Source organism: Macrosteles quadrilineatus, unplaced genomic scaffold, assembly GCF_028750875.1.
Source record: "Macrosteles quadrilineatus isolate MER2022 unplaced genomic scaffold, UCM_ALF_1.0 Scaffold_8__2_contigs__length_117827958, whole genome shotgun sequence".
Lineage (NCBI taxonomy): Eukaryota > Metazoa > Arthropoda > Insecta > Hemiptera > Cicadellidae > Macrosteles > Macrosteles quadrilineatus.
This window is the reverse complement of record NW_026542601.1, coordinates 92093165-92113461: the sequence shown is the minus strand read 5'-3', so window position 1 is coordinate 92113461 and position 20297 is coordinate 92093165. Positions and strand designations below refer to the sequence as shown.

The following is a 20297-nucleotide window of genomic DNA, read 5'->3' as shown; positions in this document are numbered from 1 at the left end:
AGGACAGGTAGAATGAATTACAGAATAATAAGACAAATCTGTTGACATTTTGTTAACGTTAACAACATGTTTTATATATCTGAAAGGTCCCAGAAATTTTGTAACTTCTGCTTGGTCTACAGTAATTGTTTGTCATCTAAATAGATTTCTGGTTTTAGTTTGACCCTTGCTTGTTTCGTACAAAAAGATATGAAAGTGGATTTACTTGAATTAAGAAGAAGGTTTTTACCATAAAGGAAATTTTTAATAATTGCGAGACTAATAAATAATGCAATTTCAATATGTACCCTCCTTGGAATCCCCTGACCCCTGTCACAGTGATATTAGAGTCATCGGCATATAAACATACTGTTTACGGGTAGTAAGTCAGGTAGCCCTTTTATGTAACAAAGAAACAATAAAGGTCCTAAAATTGACCCCTGTGGTACTCCATGTTTAATTTTTTGAGAGTTAAACTTCCGGAATCCGGATATAGTTATAGTGATTTTTTGAATCGTTGAATTTAATAGTGAAATAGTGTGCTCAATTTCTACAAATTGCTTCGGATTTTCTAAATATGATTCAAACCATTTAGACTCTTTGCCAGTAATTCCTAAATTATGCAATGCAATTAAGAGTTTTTTGTGTGACACACTGTCAAAAGCCCTAGTAAAGTCAAGAAATATACCAACCACTTTTTGCCCTTTGTCCAAAATCTATATTATTGATTCAATGAATTCTAACCAGCTGATATGGTGGATTTTCCTTTTTGGAAACCGGTTAAATAATCTACTAATTGAGAATAAACTACTTTCTCGTATATTTTAGAAAAATTTGGGATACTGGACGATAACACGATGGGTCATTTAAGTCACCTTTCTAAACACCTTTTTAAACAATATGTCATGTTTAACAAGTACCAAGGTATGCTGCTACAGGAAGGGTAATAAAGTGTGTTTTAGCGAATTTCCCTATAGGGAAGTACAGTAGCTATTACCGTAGGTCTCATGGCAAGACCTAGGCCTGGGACCGATTTACTTTTTCATTTTGATGTCCCCAGAGGCCAAAAACACCATTTGTTCAAATTTATATATATATATATATATATATGTGTGTGTGTGTGTCCATCCGATAACTTGAGTAATTTTTGTCCGATTTTGATCAAATTTGGTTTGAAGGTGTAAGGCGGGATAACTTGAATGAGTTCGCGAACCAGCATGATCGGACTATGGAAACAGGGGTTTATGGGGGGTTCTATGGAGTAAAAATAGGGTTTTCCCATTTTTGACCCTAAAAACACAAAATTTCACAATTTCTTTCTAAACCATTTTGTAGAGCTTAAAAAAACAAATAAATTGTAGTATATTGAAGCGTTATTGTGCGCCTAATTGTTACGGATAAAATTCAAAAAAATTGTAATTTTAAAATTCCCATGTTATTCTTATGGAGAATAAGTCAACTGTTTTAGTTTGCTTGTTTATCAACATATTTTGATAAAATTTGGAAAATACATTAATTTCTTACTAAACTACAGTACCTTATAACATTTTACATTTAAAAAAAACTTTTTTACCCTCCCTGTTGCAGCAAACTTAAGTACTCGTTAAACTAATTCTGTTTAAATAGGGAACAAATGTGATATTTTTAAGGAGACATTTTAGTGTAAATCCAATCAGGCAAATTGAAATTCGCTAAGTCTGCAGGTTTGCTGTGGCGGGGGCATTTAGCATAATATTAATAGCTTATAATAAAATAAATAAATTTCCAAGTTTGGTCAAAATATATCCATAAACAAGCAAACCACAACACAACCATTAACTTGTTCTCCATAAAAATAACATGGAAATTTTATAATTTTTTTAATGGTCTCAATAACCGTACAAATCACTTCAATATACTAAATTATTTGTTTGATGCTGTTAAAAATGGTTTAAAGATAAATTAGGAAATTTTAAGTTTTAAGGGTCAAAATTGAGAAAACCCTATTTTTATCCCATACAACCCCCCATAAGCCCCCGTTTCCATGATCATGCTGGTTCGCGATTCATTCAAGTTTATCCTGCCTTAACATCTTCAAACCAATATCATCAAAATCGGATATATACATATATATATATTCGAACGAATTGTGTTTTTGGCCTCTAGGGACATCAAAATGAAAAAGTATATCTGTCCCAGGCCTAGGTCTTACCGTGCCACCTACGGTAATAGCTACTTCCCTATAGTGAAATTTAAATTTTCTCCGTAATTATTAGGCCCATAACAACGCTTCAATATACTAAATTACCTGTTTTTTTTAGCTTTACAAAATGGTTTGGAAAGAAATTGCAACATTATATATTTTTAGGGTCAAAAGTGGGAGAAACCAATTTTTACCCCACAAAACCTCCCTTAAACCACCGTTCCCATAGTCCGATCATGCTGGTTCGCGAACTCGTTAGAATCAATGTAGGTTTACACATTTGTATAAAATTTCATCAAAATCGGATCATTTTTGCTTGAGTTATCTTGCTAACGGACATATATATATATACAAGGGCGGTCCTAGACATATATTTTGGGGGGGGTCACCGGGGGGCCTGGGGGGTATGGAATGCCCCCCAGTAAAGGAGGGGGGTCCGGGAAAAATTTGGAAATAACGTGCTAAAATGAGTGGTTTTAAAGCTATTTTGAGGACCTAGTTTAATGTGTTCAAGCTTCCCAGTTTATTTAAAGGTCAAAGAAATGTCTAAAAATAAACTTGTATAATGTCATGTTTTTGCATTATTGAGACTTGTGGTTTTAATATCAAAGGAATACCGCAACATTACAACACATTCAAGCATTATATTGATTTACGAAAACATCCTTCCAACTGGTGCCGATGTGCATGCTAAACAGAAAATGTCCAAAATCAGACCAAGATTTCAAAAAAAGAGAACTTATTTTATCTAAGAAGTGTTTAAGAACTTGCACCAAACACGACTGCATTATACCTGCCCAGTAAGCAACAGTTAACCTATAAAGTACACTACCCAACTAACGTTGCATCGGCGTCCCGTCACTGATACCGCCTGAAGAATTGGTTCTCAGTATTCTCATTTTTTTATACGCCAGTGCCAGTGGCATTTTACATGGGGTCAACGTGAGGATAAAGTTTTTGTGCAACGTTTTTGTGGTTGTGTCGGGAATTAAATCCGTCCCTTCCGCATCAGTCTGAGACACTACCATTTTGTTGTTGTTTTGTGGCTAGCAACATGCCTATTGGGCTGTGTTATTCTTAAATATGATATCATGTGCTTTAAATATGAATACTATTTAATATTGAAAGTTTTGAAATTTGCTACGATAATCATTGAATTACATTACTGTAATTACAAATTCCTAACGCTGAAAAAATAATAGATACAATAGTAGATACAAAATAATAGTGTTTATTGAGCGGAGCGAGCGAAGCGAGCGAAGCTTTTATACGTCGACTTTTATGCATTTCGTAATACGCAAACTCCTCCTAGACGGCTGAATCAATCGTTTTCAAATTTTGCATGGTGATAAAGACCATATCGGTGAGTGCCAACATCTATATGGTGTTAAAAAAGTCTCTCAGGAATCCGTAGAAAAATGAAACTGAAAATCACATTTTCTTAACATTAGTCTTATGGGTTGCTAGGTAACCATGTTGGCTGAATTAAATAACAAGTAAAAAGTAAACAAAAGATTTGAAGTTTTAGCATGTGTTCATAATAAGCCAACTACCCACAGTATACTAGGAAATTACAAATACAGTACAAAAGGAAAAACATCACTTGTTAATATTGAGCAAAGATTATACTTAAGATTACTCGATACATTGTAGTCAAGGGTAGCATATACGAGGAAGTCTAGGATCAAGTCTAGGATCTGTTTATGACGAATACATTAAGGTATCTGCAATCCTAAAATGCTATGGGAAGGGAAGGAAACAGGTCCGTGACGTAGGAAGTAGTGAAGGAAGTAGTAAAGGCAATCATAAAATGCTATGGGAATAGAGGGAAACAGGTCCGTGACGTAGGAAGTGATATGAAGGAAGTAGTAAATGCGAGCAGTCCGGAGTGTGGGGACTGTTTATGACGATAAGAATAGGGTATCTGCAATCCTAAAATGCTATGGGAAGGGAGGAAAACAGGTCCGCGACGTAGGAAGTGGTGAACGAAGTAGTCAAGGCGAGTAGTCCGGAGTGCGGGAACTGTTTATGACGATTAGATTAAGGTATCTGCAATCTTTAAGTGCAATGGGAAGGGAGGGAAACAGGTCCGCGACGTAGGAAGTGGTGAAGGAAGTAGTCAAGGCGAGCTGTCCGGAGTGTTGGAACTATTATGACGATTAGATAAGGGTATGGGCAATCAAAAATGCTATGGGAAAGGGAGGGAAACAGGCCCGTGACGTAGGAAGTGGTGAAGGAAGTAGTCAAAGCGAGCTGTCCGGAGTGTGGGAACTGTTTATGACGATAAGATAAGGGTATGGGCAATCCTAAAATGCTATGGGAAGGGAGGGAAAGAGGTCCGCGACGTAAGAAGTGGTGAAGGAAGTAGTCAAGGCGAGCTGTCAGGAGTGAGGGAACTGTTTATGGCGATTAGATAAGGGTATGGGCAATCCTAAAATGCTATGGGAAGGGAGGGAAACAGGTCCGTGACGTAAGAAGTGGTGAAGGAAGTAGTCAAGGCGAGCTGTCTGGAGCGTGGGAACTGTTTATGATGATTAGATTAAGGTATTTGCAATCCTAAAATGCTATGGAAAGGGAGGAAAATAGGTCCGCGACGTAGGAAGTGGTGAAGGAAGTAGTCTAGGCGAGTTGTCCGGAGTGTTGGAAATGTTTATGACAATTAGATTAAGGTATCAGCAAACCTAAAATGCTACGGGAAAGGAGGAAAACAGGTCCGCGACGTAGGAAGTGATGAAGGAAGTAGTCAAGGTGAGCTGTCCGGAGTGTGGGAACTGTTTATGACGATTAGATTAAGGTATTTGCAATTCTAAAATGCTATGGAAAGGGAGGAAAATAGGTCCGCGACGTAGGAAGTGGTGAAGGAAGTAGTCTAGGCGAGTTGTCCGGAGTGTTGGAAATGTTTATGACAATTAGATTATGGTATCAGCAAACCTAAAACGCTACGGGAAGGGAGGAAAACAGGTCCGCAACGTAGGAAGTGATGAAGGAAGTAGTCAAGGTGAGCTGTCCGGAGTGTGGGAACTGTTTATGACGATTAGATAAAGGTATTTGCAATCCTAAAATGCTATGGGAAGGGAGGGAAACAGGTCCGCGACGTAGGAAGTGGTGAAGGAAGTAGTCAAGGCGAGTAGTCCGGAGTGTGGGAACTGTTTATGACGATTAGATTAAGGTATCTGCAATCTTTAAATGCAATGGAATGGAGGGAAACAGGTCCATGACGTAGGAAATTGTGTAGGATGTAGATGTGTGGATTTATGTATCTCCAATACTACGGTGCTTTCAGAGTGAACTAATGATTTTCCCCGAGCAAAGCTCGGTCCCCAGGTACTATAATCAAATGACGACACTAGCTTGAGGTTCGTGACGTATGAAGAGGTCAAGGAAGTAGTAAAGGTGAACAGTCTGGAGTGTGGAAACTGTTTATGACGATTAGATTAGGGTATCTGCAATCCTAAAATGCTATGGGAAGGGAGGAAAACAGGTCCGCGACGTAGGAAGTGGTGAAGGAAGTAGTCAAGGCGAGTAGTCCGGAGTGCGGGAACTGTTTATGACGATTAGATTAAGGTATCTGCAATCTTTAAGTGCAATGGGAAGGGAGGGAAACAGGTCCGCGACGTAGGAAGTGGTGAAGGAAGTAGTCAAGGCGAGCTGTCCGGAGTGTTGGAACTATTATGACGATTAGATAAGGGTATGGGCAATCAAAAATGCTATGGGAAAGGGAAGGAAACAGGCCCGTGACGTAGGAAGTGGTGAAGGAAGTAGTCAAAGCGACCTGTCCGGAGTGTGGGAACTGTTTATGACGATAAGATAAGGGTATCTGCAATCCTAAAATGCTATGGGAAGGGAGGAAAACAGGTCCGCGATGTGGGAAGTGGCGAAGGAAGTAGTAAAGGCGAGCTGTTCGGAGTGTGGGATCTGTTTATGACGATTAGATTCAGGTATCTGCAATCTTAAAATGCTATGGGAAGAGAGGGAAACAGGCCAATGACGTAGTAAATGGTGAAGGAAGTAGTAAGGCTAACAGCGCAGAGTGTGGGAACTGTCTTTGGCAATTACATTAATGTATCTGCAATCCTAAAATGCTATGGGAAGAGAGGGAAACAGGGTCCACGACGTAGGGTGTGGTGAAGGAAGTAGTAAATGTGAGCAGTGTTGAGTTTGGGAATGGATTAATGTATCTGCAATGCTAAAATGCTACGGGAAGAGACTGTAGACTGTAATATGTTAAAAATGATTACGAAGCACAAATCGATACATATTTTCGATACATGCAATCGGTTACAATCGAAATTTACAACTGAGTTGACAACAGCTGATTTTTACTCCATAGAGGCTAAAAACGATTTTTACTCCCTAAATATTAAAAATGCTACTTTAGACCTGCAGCGCATGCATGAAAAAATACTGTTTTTACTGCAGTAAGACAAAAACAATATAATATGAACCCTTGATGACTCCGCTCAATTTTGTGGATGCCTCTGCGAACGCCACCTAGTATATTAACATTTCATTTTTTTTTTCTTGCACTCTTTTACTTTTATGATGGCTGGTCATAGACAAAACATCACTTCTAATACCAACAGACATTATTTTTGTTAACTACACACACAGTCCCAATTACATCACCAGAGTTGTAAGTTGTAGCGCTAGTTCTCCAGCTTCGTCTGACATGACTTCTAGCGCGCTGGAGAGCTAGCAACTAAAGCTGCTGGATCTCATAGCGAGAACTAGCTGCTGAAACAAGCTCCGTGTGACAGGGCTTAAGTCACAGGTGTGTCTCTGTAAATTAATTTTATCTCATTTTAACAGATGGCAAATTTTTTTATTGCTGATGATAAATTGGTTTATAATTGTGTTATCAATGTTTTGCACGGACAAAAATAGTTTCTTCTTTTAATGTATTTTCCTTTTAAGTCACGTTTTATCCAGCTTTCTTATTTTCTAAGTAACACAGGACAAGAATGTTGAGTGGTTAAATAAAACAACAGTAAACAGTTTATTAAAAATCACAGGTACATTGCAAGAGAAATTAAATGATAGGAAAACAGAGTTTGGAGTTATAAAGCAAGTTTTTTAATTTCACTGCTCACTTCACTCTCCAGATTGTTTTTTGAGTTTGTGCCATCAAACTGGATTAGTCCGTAGTCCCCTGTTAAGAGCCAGTTTCTGTTTTTGGCAGCGACAGGTTCAAACACGTATGGATCAAGTCCTGAAAGATTTATTCTAATTAACACAAAATAAATTGCTAAATTGCAGCTACAACAACCAAAAAATTCTCATTAAATAAACATAATTGTTTTGTATTGAAACAGAAAACTTGACTTTAATAATTTGTCACCGTATATTCAAGGTCAATTTAAAAAATGTCTGGGGCCAGTGATGCAAGAGGTTTAAGGTTTGTAAAGGGGAGCTCACCATAGGAATCCTCCCGACTCTTGGCTCTCACTTATAACTCATCACTGCCACTACCAGAATTTCGTTACTTGATAATAGTTTTGTATTTCTTTGTCTATTCAGGGATCACATGCTATTAATTAGCTTAGAAATAAGTTTATTGACATGTTTTGGTAACTTTTTAAATATGATTGTATGTATTAGAGATGGACAGGTCCCGAAATTTTGGGAAATTCCTGTTCTTTTTATATTTAGGGCCGTTTCTAGACATTTTTCTACCGTAAGCGAACAACATTTTAAAGCTTTTAAATCATTTACATGAGAATAAAAGTATACCATTTTTCTACAAAGGGAGAGACAGTTAAAAAAGTACTAAAAATAATACTATCAACAATAATTATTGTTAATTACTAGGAATGCGGCCTCAGGTCCGCCAATTGAGCGGAGTAAGCAAGCTTTGATATAAACAAATAACTTTAATTTGTTTTCATGATTCAAATTGAATACATGATGACGTCACCATAGCAACAATCCAATTGAATTCTCGTGGTTGGTTGGAAGAGTTAAAGAAAATATGAATCCATTCAGCTGTTTCTATTAGGTCATTGATTTTTACTTGTATATATGAGTACATGTCGCTGATTTAGTTAGTTTTACAGCAAGTACTATGAGTACTATGAGTACTTGTAAAACTGTGTGTTTGTAATAGCATAAAGAGTATTATTTTGTCAATATCCTAATGTTTGTTTAGCTCCCATTTATGTAATAGGCCTATAGGCTTCCTTCTCATTTTCTCCAACTAAAACATTTAACCAATTAGTAAACTTTGCTCAGCGAACAGAATGACAGAAGAAGGTGACTATATATAGCAATACCATAGTCAATGGTCACCACAGGAAATAAGGCGTGGCTAATTCCACGAGCTGGTGATACCCTGAAAAAGATGGTGGTTGCCGCGACGCTAGTGGCATTGAATTGGTGACGTTTGCGCTAGCTCCACCCCGTTGCCAAAATAGGCCTACTGTACTCAATAAATAGATTAGATTTTAAAGACGGCACTGGATAGAGAATTGATTAATTAAACAAGAATATATTTATTCCTCATGCTAAATTACAGCATGATTAAGTAAAATACTGCATATGCATAATAAACTACTGTACAACAAAATCAAATATAAAAGACGTTTTATATTAGGCTATGGCAATTTAATTTGAGAACCTGCACTGTGTTGATGTAAAGCCTATTTATTGGGTTGTACTAAATTTTCAACCTGACATAAAAATGCCAACATGCTGTTCTGTTAGCTGTAATAATTCATCGTATAGTATTACGGAAAAAATAGGAATATTATATCGCGCTTATTTTATAACTAAACTCCCGTACAAGCCAAGCAGTCTAGGCTCTACTTTTTGTAATTATTACCTTATTATCTTCATCTTTTACCCAAAAGGGATTGATGGCGTCAGCCTTTCAAATAAAAAATATATACATTTAAACAAACAGACGTAAATTACTGAACATATATTTACAACATTGGCATGTGTAATTGTAACTGTGTCTGTATATCTGAACAGAGAAAATTATTTCCACACTTATAAGTTATAAATTGGACAACACAAGTTAACAAGTTTAGTTAAATATTTAATTATAATAAATAGCTATTACTGAACTTCTGTATAGGCCTAGTAGTCTAGGCATTAGGCCTACGCATCGTAATCGTAACTGTACAAGCCTAACCAATTATTTACACGCCTTAGTTTAAGTGGACTTCTATAAAATCTGAGGTAATTATTTATTTATTGTAGTCGCAACTGGACTTTAGTGTGCAAGCCCAGAAAATCACTGTATTTATTTAGGATAGGCTACCGTTAATAATATTTGAAAATACTGAATTCCTGCTTCGGAAATACAGTTTCTATAGTTTTCAATTTGAATACTCTCTTTTACTGTTTATAAACTAAGTACCTGGAGACCGAGCTTTGCTCGGGGAAAATCATTCCCCCACTCTGCGATGCCAGCCTTTACTACTTCCTTCGCCATTTCCTACGTCATTGTTTCTTTCCCTTCTCATAGCATTTAAGTATTACGGATACATTAATCTGCCACAAACGGTTCCCACACTCTGCGATGCTAAACTTTACTACTTCCCACGTCGTGGACGTGTTGTCATCTCTTTCCATTGCATTTTGGTATTTTAAATACATTAATCTAATTGCCAACAACATTTCCCACACTCCGCACTGTTAGCATTTACTAATTCTTTAACCATTTCCTATGTCTTGGACATCTTTCCATCCCATCTCATAGCATTTCAGTATTTCAATTTCAGATACAGAAATCGAACTGTTACAATTGGTTTCCAGTTCCCAGACTCCACAGTGCTCGCCTTTACTACTTCCTTCACCTCTTCCTACGTCGCGGACCTGTTTCCCTCCCTTCCCATTGCATTTTAAGACTGCAGATACCTTAATCTAATCCTTATAAACAGTTCCCACACTCCGGACTGCTCGCATTGACTACTTCCTTTACCACTTCCTACGTTTTGGACCTGTTTTCCTCCCTTCCCATAGCATTTTAAGATTGTAGATACCTTAATCTAATCGTCGTTAACAGTTCCCACACTCCGGACTACTCGCCTTTACTACTTCCTTCGCCACTTCCTACGCCGCGGACCTATTTCCCTCCCTTCCCATAGCATTTTAAGATTGTGGATACCTTAATCTAATCGTCATAAACAGTTCCCACACTCCGGACCGCTCACCTTTACTGCTTCCATCACGACTTCCTACGTCACGGACCTGTTTCCCTCCCTTCCCATAGCATTTTAAGATTGTAGATACCTTAATCTAATCGTCATAAATAGTTCCCACATTTCGGACCGCTCACCTTTACTGCTTCCTTCACGACTTCCTACGTTGCGGACCTGTTTCCCTCCCTTCCCATAGCATTTTAGGATAACAGATAGGCCTACCTTAATCTAATCGTCATAAACAGTTACCACACTCCGGACTAATATTTACCACAAAACTAATAACAGCAATTAAAAGAAATAATCTGCTTGGAATAATTCAGTAAGGCCGCCAGAAATTATGCGAATCGGTGTATTGTTAATCAACGCTTAATGGTATTCATCGGACTCCTTTTCTTTTGTACTGTAAATTGGCCATATGTGCATGTGCAAGCTGAGGTGCCCGTGGGTACAGAATGTCGAGTCACAGACGCTACGATTCTTTGTTTACATCTACGTTGTTTTGTTATCTCGTAACCATCATGGCAACTCATAAGACTCATGTTAAAAATTGCAAATTTTATGTCAGTCTTAAATTGTACAGGTATCATCAAATTGAAATTTGTTTGTTTCGAAACATCAAAAATATTTGTCGAAATACCCCTGGTAAGTTTGGATTCAATATGTTCAGCCGTTATTGAGTTAATTGATTACATAGTTTGCATAAGGTCCGATCTCAAAGAGCTTCGCTCGCTTCGCTCGCTCCGCTCAATTATTTGCCAACAGCTGAATCGTAGAATGGTAAACAGTCACTCAAGATACACATACCGGCAATCAGATCTGCTTTGGCAGTGCGCAGGGCTACAATTGGAGCAGGGTTGAAGCCTCTCAGAGCCGCATGAAACGGAGTTGTGTACTTCCAGTTGATATCTCCAAGCAACTTGCGATAGTTGAGATCTCCCTTGAAAATGATGATGCTGCTCTCGGCCAACATACTGTGCAGCTTGGGGTCTTGCTCCTTCATCTCGTTGTAAGAAAAGGGCAAAGTCCAAAACGGCTCACTGTGAACACTCCACTTACCTAGTGACATTTAGAATTGTGATTACACCCCTAAAAATGCACTTAAAATAATAGGCAAATAGGAGACTATGTATTAGAGGTAACACAGGGGTCTCATAGATGCAGAAATTGAGAAACCTTACGAATAGAGACTTTTGAGCCTAACAGTAAGTTACATATCACTGAGTGCTTCTTCTATTGCTTCTGTCTTTTGTTGATGAAAAAGGTCACAGTTACCAAGTGTTTAGCTAGAAAGAAAAAAAAATATATATAGGCCTACATTAACAAAGACCACTTTAATGAAAATCAGTACTTTACCTACCATGGTCCAAGTAGTCATGCCAGCGAGCTGTCAGCTGTTGACAGGCAGGAGTGTGGTTGGAAAGTCTCTCTATCACCTGGTGAAAGTCTTTCTCCATCACATCAGAGACAAACCACGGGATAGCTTTGCAATGGAACCTCACCCTCACTGCGTTGTACATAGAAGTCAGATAGTCGGCGAGACATAAATCCATCATGAGTTCCAAGCCAGTGTTGTCCAGTACAATATCTGAAATTACAACGCCTGTTTTATAATTTATATGCAGCATTCAAATTTACTCTGAGAATTTAAAGGTTCCTACGAGGATTGTAGACTAATTTTGATTACAAACAAGCTCTCATTTATGCAAAGCGAGTCAGTTAAAATCTGACACCATCCCAGTACCAAGTTCCTTATTTCCCTTACTGCTATTCTAGACAATCCCCACGCCTCTATGACGCTCACTCTTGTTGTGTTAGAACAAGGAGAGGGAAAGTCATCGATCAATTAAGGAGAATCTAAAAGAACCATAATCATTCAATGATGAACTTTGCACTAAGTTGCGCTTGTATTATTAATGAGCTAAACATACGTACCTATGATGAGGTCTTTGACAATTGAGGATTTAGAGATTTCTACCCAGATGTCATGTGAGTTGTCTATGAGAATAAACTCATCAAATTCATCCAACAGTTTAAATGGATCGCCTTTCACCTCCACATGATTTCCACTAGACATGGATAAGTCGACTCTGTTGGCCCACAAAGAATGCTGTAAACAATTTACAATTTATTTTCTAAAGGTCTACCGGTATCTAAAAAATAAATAAGATTTCTAGATTTCCAATAAAATGTATAGTGAAACTTATAAATCGTTTATGATGCATTTTTTAAATGACCCATACACATTTCTATAGTATGAAATATTTTGTTACTACATATAAATAATAAGCAAGTTGTACATTGTGGTTAGGCTTGGTTACTAAACAAATAATATAACTTACCTAATAAACTTACCTTCCTCGTTTCTCCCTGAAAAAGGTATACAGCACACTAAAACTGCCTTTTAAATAATATTTTTCAATTTAACTATGCAAACTGGCGCAAAATACAGGGGCATTTTGGAATGACTAATCGGCAGTTCCTGGGTTAAACACATTTCATAACGCAAAAGACTATTTAATACACTTGTAAAAGCCTATCTCATGCAAATTCATCAGAATACAAATACAAAATGAACTAATTTTATATTTTTACAATAGAAAAAAAAAATTAATTAGCACTAGTTAGCAATTTATATTTTGTTAACAATATAAAGCTACCATGCTTTACGAACCTTTAACACACGTTGGAAATCTGAATGCATGGCATCCCATCTTATATCATGATCTTCAAAAAGTTTAACCAAATATATGGCCATTGCATCCATAAAATGTAAAGCTTCTTCGACAGCTTCTGTCTTTTGTTTATGGAATGGGTCGTAGTCACCTAGCTTTTTGCTAAAAGAAAAATCAAAAAATTAAGGTTACTTAAGAACTTAAGTTAAATAGATTGATCAAATACTTAATATTTAATGTAAACTAGCGTGAATGAATATTACGACTTTAATTAACTGATGCATAAGTGAAAATGTTCTACCTCAGCAAGAAAGCTTCCTTTATTCTTCGGTACAGATAGCACTCAGCGTAGAGCCATTCTGTCTTGTACCAAGACACTGTTGTTCCGTTTTCTGTTTTGTTTCGCCAATAAATATTCCATTTTGAAGCGTCTTCACCGCAGACCAGCTGTGTGAAATACTTGTCGGTTACCATCTCATTCTTTAGCTGGGATAAACAGCTTATAACTCTCTTCACATCCTCCTTACCTTCCTAGAAAAAAAGGAAAATTGGTTATTTTGACTTCCTAAAAATGGTAATAATTTGAAATTTGAAATTGCGAAGCCAAGAAAACGTGTTACTTGTCTGAGAGTTGTTGAAGTCATAATGTAATAAGTGTGCTGTTTTATTCCAAGTATCCAGAATATTAATATTTTTAAATTACAGCACTGACTGTAAGGTTGTGCAGTTTTGTTAAATATAAAGGGATTTGGGATGTGGCTGGCATACAGGCCAGAACACACTCTGGCCCAACCACCACCATTTTTGCTCTGGGGGTCCAAGTACAAGTCCTGCCAATCACCAATGGAATTTAAATATGTTATATTGATTGAAACAAACGTGATGGTTTGGAGCCTACCTAAAACTATAGATGTTTAAAATGAGGATTAATTTTGAGCGCTAATAAACCTTTTTCAGAAGATAAGTTATGGTGGTAAATTATGCTAAATAGATGATAATAGAGTTTAACACAATTAGGCTATTGACTAGAGCTCGCCCCGTGGTCGAAAACTCAACCAAAAGTATGTAAAGTGCAAACTTTTCTATTTTCACCCCACGCTGTAAATAAAACATGTGATTAGTTTTTCTTCCATTTGTTTTGATTTTCTGTTTATATTTTGTTGTTGCCTTTAGCTGTATGGGCTATTAATTAACAGCTGTGTTCAGGAACATGTCGGCCTTAGTCACTAACAAGACTACAAGATCGCGCCACTCATCCTACACTCATATTTGGGTTAAAATACGCACATAGTGGCGTCCCCATCTTAAATAATTGATAATTGATAATTATCTCTTCACCAACCTATAAGGCCTATGTTATTTTTTTTTAATTTTAAATTCATTTTTTGTGTTTATTTTTTAGCTTATTTTAAATTAGCCTATAAAGGGATTCTGCACATCTACCTAAGCAAATATCTTTCTATTCTAACAATATGCGTAGATCTTTCCTGCAATTCACAGGAGCTGAGAAAAAGGTTTTCAATAAACATGATTGTCTATACATACATAGAATACATAGAACGATACATAGAATTAGCCCTATGTTAAATCTGCATAAGAAAAGTTGAATACCGTATCAATTTTTGACCCAATTAACATAAATATTCTCAAAATACAAATAAAACCTGCACATATATAAGACCCATGACCTTTCTTTTGGTACAACCCACGTGTAAATCGGTCCAGTAGTATGGTCAGGATGGATTGAAGCTTAAAAATTTGGCCCATGTTAAATCTCCATAAGAAAAGTTTTATTTCCATTTTTTACTCAATTAACATAAGTATTTTCAAAATGCAAATAAAACCTGCACATATAGGACCGGTAACCTTTCTTTTGGTACAACCCGCGTGTAATTCGGTCAAGTAGTATGTAGCTGGCATAAGTTTTGCAAAAGTGTTTTAATATAAGTTAACAGCTTACAATTAAATTTTACTTCAACTATAAGTTTAAGAATCATACCTCACCATAAACTGCTGCAATAGATTCTTTATCTCTTGACAAACCATCTATAACCTTTGTTAAAATCACTGGCAATCTGTCCTTGACTGTAACATAGGCAAAACTCCTGAAATTCAAAAGAATAATTAATTTAGATAGCCTAATTTATAATTGTTTTAATAATCATAAATCATTTGGCTTCTGAATGTAAATATATATAAATATGCTTATATATTATTTTCTTATGGGTTTATTATTAGCTTTGACTATTAATCCAATAGTCAATGTTATAAGCAAATTCTCAACTTTTCGGTAGGTGGCACGGTCAGACCTCGGCCCAGGATCGATTTACTTTTTCATTTTCATGTCCACAGAGACTAAAAACACTTCTCATCCAAACTGTTACATATGTATATCTAAATAAATATGTGAAATAATAAAAACCATAGTACCCTGAAATTAATTTCTATTTAACTCATACGTATTTCGGCCATGATCACAGTATGGTTAAAAAAAGTATGTAAACAAATATGAAATAAATAAATAGTTTATAACATGTTTTATAATTCACAGTAAATTTTGATTGAATGGTAATGTTGAGCTTTTTAACATGATGAGAATGTATAAGATTGTTCTCTAATTTGTCTGATTTTTTCATGAATTGGATTTTGTTTTTGGTATTGCATAACATTGAGGATTTGGTTGCCGTGTTCTTTTGAGTGTAGGTAGATTTGAAATTCTTCTTTTATATCAATTTTTTACCTTTTTATATGTCTGTGAACAAGATAACTTGAATAATTTTGGTCGGATTTTGATGAAATAAGGTTTGAAGGTGTCAGGCGGGATAAACTTGGATGATTTCGTAAACCAGCGAGATCGGGTCATGGGAACGGAGTTTTAGGGGTAAAAATTGGTACAGTATTTCTCATTTTTGAACCTCAAAATATAAAATTTCCCAATTTCTCTCTAAACCATTTTCAAGAACTTAAAAGAAATAATTTATTACATTGAAATGTTTTTGTACGGATGGAGAATAAGTAAACTGTTGTTTTTGTTTTTAGTTTGCTTGTTTATGGATATATTTTGATAAAACTCAATTTACAAAATGTATTTATTTTACACAAAGCTATAACAGTAATATTTTAGCCTACTAAAAAACCAACTTTATTGCACTCAATGTAGCAGTAAACCTAAGGTACTCATAAAACCTAATGTTATTTAAATTGATTTAAGTGAAAATCCAACAACAATGGAACAATGGAAATTCTAATTTGCTTAGTCTGCAGGTTTGATGCGGCGGGGGTGTTTTTACTTGTTAAAGGTGTGTAGTTACAGAGTTGCCTAGTGTCCTACAAAAGATAGTGTCCTGAACATTGGTGTGAGAGTGAGAGGAATTAATTTTATCCCTGTACCAAAATTTGAGGGTTTAGGCGCGCTACAAACTACCAGAGGCGTTGTATTAATGAAAGATAAAGATGTGTTTGAATCTAAAGTGGAGGTCAGGGTTAAAAATAGCTTGGTACTGTATTGCTTAACTGTTTTCTGCCTACAAAGAATAATTTACCAAGAGATCACAACCCAGACTTTCCAGAGGTAGGACCAGCTTGTGAATCTAGGTTTTTGGATTAGTCTTTAGTACCGTACACCTTGGACAGTTATAAACCTACAACTCACCTCATATATTTTGCACTCAGCGGAGCATCCCAAGGAGGGGCGGTATCTTGCACTGATGCCGCCTTTGAAAATTTGTCTTTGTTACTAAAAAATAAGCAAAAATGTTGAATTGAAAAAAAGGCAATGGAATAACTTATCATACAACACAAAAAAGTATCTTAAATTCTCTTAAGTGTAAGGTATAAGACCTATAACATTTAATCCAAGGAAAATTAAATCCAACCATCTAATAAATTTACAATTGTTTGGAATTTCTTCCATATTTGTCAGGTATATATACAACAACCCTTCAATATACTCAATTATTTGTTTATTTGAGCTCTACAAAATTATTTGTAATCTACTACAGCTCTACTATAGTTCGGCCGCTTAGAAAGCGACCTCCTCCAGCATCGGTTTAGCATTAGCGTGCAGGTCGTTTTCTAAGCGGCCGAACTATAGTTGGATAATCATATATCATTGTATTAGGCCTAGTTAGGCTGGGTGCTTTCAATTATAGAGAAACCTTTTCTCTATTAGGCTACCTATTGAACTATTAAACTGTACCCCTCTTTTGTAAGTTATGATTTACATCAATTATTGCTGTAGAGTAAATCATACAAGGGGTTCAGTTCCGCCACAGAAAACGTACTACTATAACCCAGAATGCCAACCGCATGGTAAAAAGCATTAAGCGTTTTGAGAGAGCTTTGCCTGTCAATCCGTAGGCAGCGCCACCAGTGTTGCTATGCTATATATGTGGTGGCGCTGCCTACGGATTGACAGGCAAAGCTCTCTCAAAACGCTTAATGCTTTTTACCATGCGGTTGGCATTCTGGGTTATAGTAGTACGTTTTCTGTGGTTCCGCGGATAAAGTACTAACTAATGTTATCAGATATTAAATATATTAATAATATATATAATATCGGTATCAATTGGTTACAGACCAATTGCAAATACTGCTAAAATAAATTAGAGTGGGGAAATTTATAGTCAATCATCCTTATATACAAAAGAACCATAGATCAAAGTGCTGCCGTTCTGGTAAACTGTGTACACAAAGGTTTTCATACACGTGATCGTAAAAATATAAGTGCAAAAACAGTTAATATACTAGGCTAACAAACTATTCATGTTTACCTCATATTGCTGGCAGTTTAAAGACTAGGCCTTACTTCCTTCAACTTGGATGCCAATAAATAGAAATTATTTCACTTAACCTTGAATAAAAATGTGGGTCATTTTATAACATGTTTTGTTCCTAATCCAGGTAATTTTTGTTATATAAATTAAAATAAATAAACAAATTTGTATAAATTTGGATACACTAATGACAGAACGAGATATCACACAGAACAGAAATAGTTTGTCAAGAACAAGCAGACGACGCAAGGGATCGGGTGCAAATAAAGATTAGATTGAACGAAACAGCTGTCTTGTCAGAGCAGTATAAGAGAAAAGTAATTTTCTTATAGGTACTGTGTGTATATTGGAGGCTATTTTGCCATAGAATACAGGATCTTATTCCGTTTTTTAAGTAAGGTTTCTTTACGAAATCAAAATGTTATTAGAATATAAAATTCTGTCATTTAGCGAATTTCTACTATTTGGAATAATATATTATTACCGTAGGTGGCATGGTAAAACTATAGATTACACTACACACGCATGTCCTGCTTAATATATCTTCTGGAATTCGGAAGGTGGTCTGACTATCAGACTGATCATTCCGAGGGATGTTTGTACAGTACTGTACTTCTTTTCTCACTTAGGCGAATGCTGGAATGGTTAACTCAAGTGCCCGCCAACCAGAATGGACGATAGAACCATATAGATGGGGCTATGTTTTATCTATGATAGAACTCAGTTATAATTATGTTTGTTTCATGAAAACCCTAAATAGGTGACCCTCAATAAATAAATCGTTTTCTATAATCTTGTATTGTACTTTCTATTACTTTTAACTTCTTATCCAATAGTCAATGCTGTTACTTTTAAACTACAGTAGTAGCATAGAACAAATAAACACCATTTGGTAACATAAAATGGTGTTTATTTATTCTACGTACGACTATGATAGTAGTTAGAAAGAAATTTTATGTTTTAGTGTCCTCCAATCAATAAATACAGCTACAATTTAGACAAGTGCCGTTTTACAATAACGTGCATTTTCAAATTCTGAAAAAATCTTTAAATAAGAAAAACTTGTCAATTTCACACTTCAATAATTGTGCAAAATGTGTCCTTGCAAACTACAATCAATTACATTTATTTAAAAAATGATTATCAGCTCATAGATGATATTTTGTTGGTATTTTTATTTACTGACTTTTGATCTATATATCAGTGTGAAAGCTTAATAACACGAGCAAAAACTGCTGCAAAAATGCAAACAAAATTGCGAGCCTCCATGATCAGACTATGGGGATGCAGTTTTATGGAGTAAAAATGGGATTCTTTTTACTTTCCTGTATGTAAGTTTAAATGGAGAAAGTATTATTAGTCAACATTTAGAGTTTGAGTGGATATGTTACACTCAAACTCCGAATTCGGACAATGTTCAAAATTTTTACCCACTTCGCGATGTGGACGGAGTGTAAATCCCACGTCGCGGAGTGATCATTTTATTCAGACATCGGCCGAAGCAAAATGCCCAGACCGCGTAGTGGGTAAACTAATTTACTTAAATGCCGAAGTTAAAACGCTTTTCGGTGATTGAGCAATTCCAAAATATCCACAACGTGGTGTGAACAAAAGTAATTGTCCACGTCGGGTTGTGGGTATGCGCAAACACCGAATTCTCATTCTCACAGGACATCCATAATGAAGACCTAAATAGAGAGCAGTTAGCATACATTTGTGCACTCTGTGCCCAAGAAATTGTGCTATTATTAATACAACATGGGAAAACTGTGTAACTTCCTTAAACATCCAGACACAAACAATGTCCAGAACACGGAAATAAAATTAATCTCAGTTTCAGTCGGAGGCAACGTAATGGACAGCATTCCTGATGTTGACTGGGGACTCTTGGGACTAAACACTGAGTTCTGGAGAAATAGTTCTCAAGAAACCATTCAACCGCTTACCCATGAAAGGGTTGTTGACAAGCTAATGGGTATTTGACAGGTTGCCGATACCGTTTATTTTTAATAGATAGAAAAAAATTGAAATTACTTTAGTTTGAAAACTAAAAAGGGCCACTCTAAATTTGCCAGCCAGTACAAGTAAATATTGAAATATATTTACTCACGTTATAACAAATACCATAACTAAACACTGAATACAACTCTGAAAAAAATGAGCACAACTGAACACTTTACACATAATCACTGATGGTCACCGACTCAGAATGCACTCATTGCCAGATTTTGTTTCTAATCAAGATATCAAGATATGACTGACCTTGTCACAGTCTGGTAGTTTGTAGTGTTTGAAAACACACAAACAATTGACCTGGCCATAACTGTATCGGTATTGTTAAGGTTTAAGCCTGAATAAAGAACACTCGATCTTTGGAACAATGAAACTGAAAAAATGTTTCAAACAAATATTGATGATTATGTTAGTTATTTAACATTAATCTCTAATAATTATTTTGATTCCCCAACACAAGTGAAAAAAACATTTATTATTTAATTAACAGTGGTATTTTTTGTATTGATAGGGTTTAAGCTATAGTACA

The 20297-nt window shown here is 36.0% G+C and overlaps 1 protein-coding gene across 3 annotated transcripts; it reads right to left on the bottom strand.

The window, feature by feature from the left end:
• Positions 1-7133: 7133 nt before the first annotated feature.
• Positions 7134-19889, bottom strand: LOC129000732 (damage-control phosphatase ARMT1-like). 3 transcript variants are annotated; one of them, XM_054427705.1, is made up of 9 exons: positions 19866-19889; positions 16633-16716; positions 14980-15085; positions 13282-13511; positions 12980-13142; positions 12241-12415; positions 11666-11893; positions 11113-11364; positions 7134-7370 (listed from the first exon to the last, which is right to left on the bottom strand). In XM_054427705.1, the coding sequence occupies exons 1-9, from the start codon at positions 19880-19882 to the stop codon at positions 7219-7221; spliced, it is 1407 nt and encodes a 468-aa protein (XP_054283680.1). In that variant the 5' UTR covers positions 19883-19889; the 3' UTR covers positions 7134-7218. The 3 variants fall into 3 exon arrangements, with proteins under 3 accessions (XP_054283680.1, XP_054283681.1, XP_054283682.1); XM_054427706.1 differs by lacking the exon at positions 19866-19889 and adding an exon at positions 17753-17950; XM_054427707.1 differs by lacking the exon at positions 19866-19889 and having other exon boundaries at positions 14985-15085; positions 16633-16714.
• Positions 19890-20297: the final 408 nt, after the last annotated feature.

Coding starts and splice junctions, on each gene's coding strand:
- LOC129000732 (XM_054427705.1), bottom strand. Junction 12,416..12,979: donor ATTTCCAACGTGTGTTAAAG/GTTCGTAAAGCA, acceptor AATTGTTTACAG/CATTCTTTGTGGGCCAACAG. Junction 11,365..11,665: donor GCATGACTACTTGGACCATG/GTAGGTAAAGTA, acceptor AAATGTCACTAG/GTAAGTGGAGTGTTCACAGT.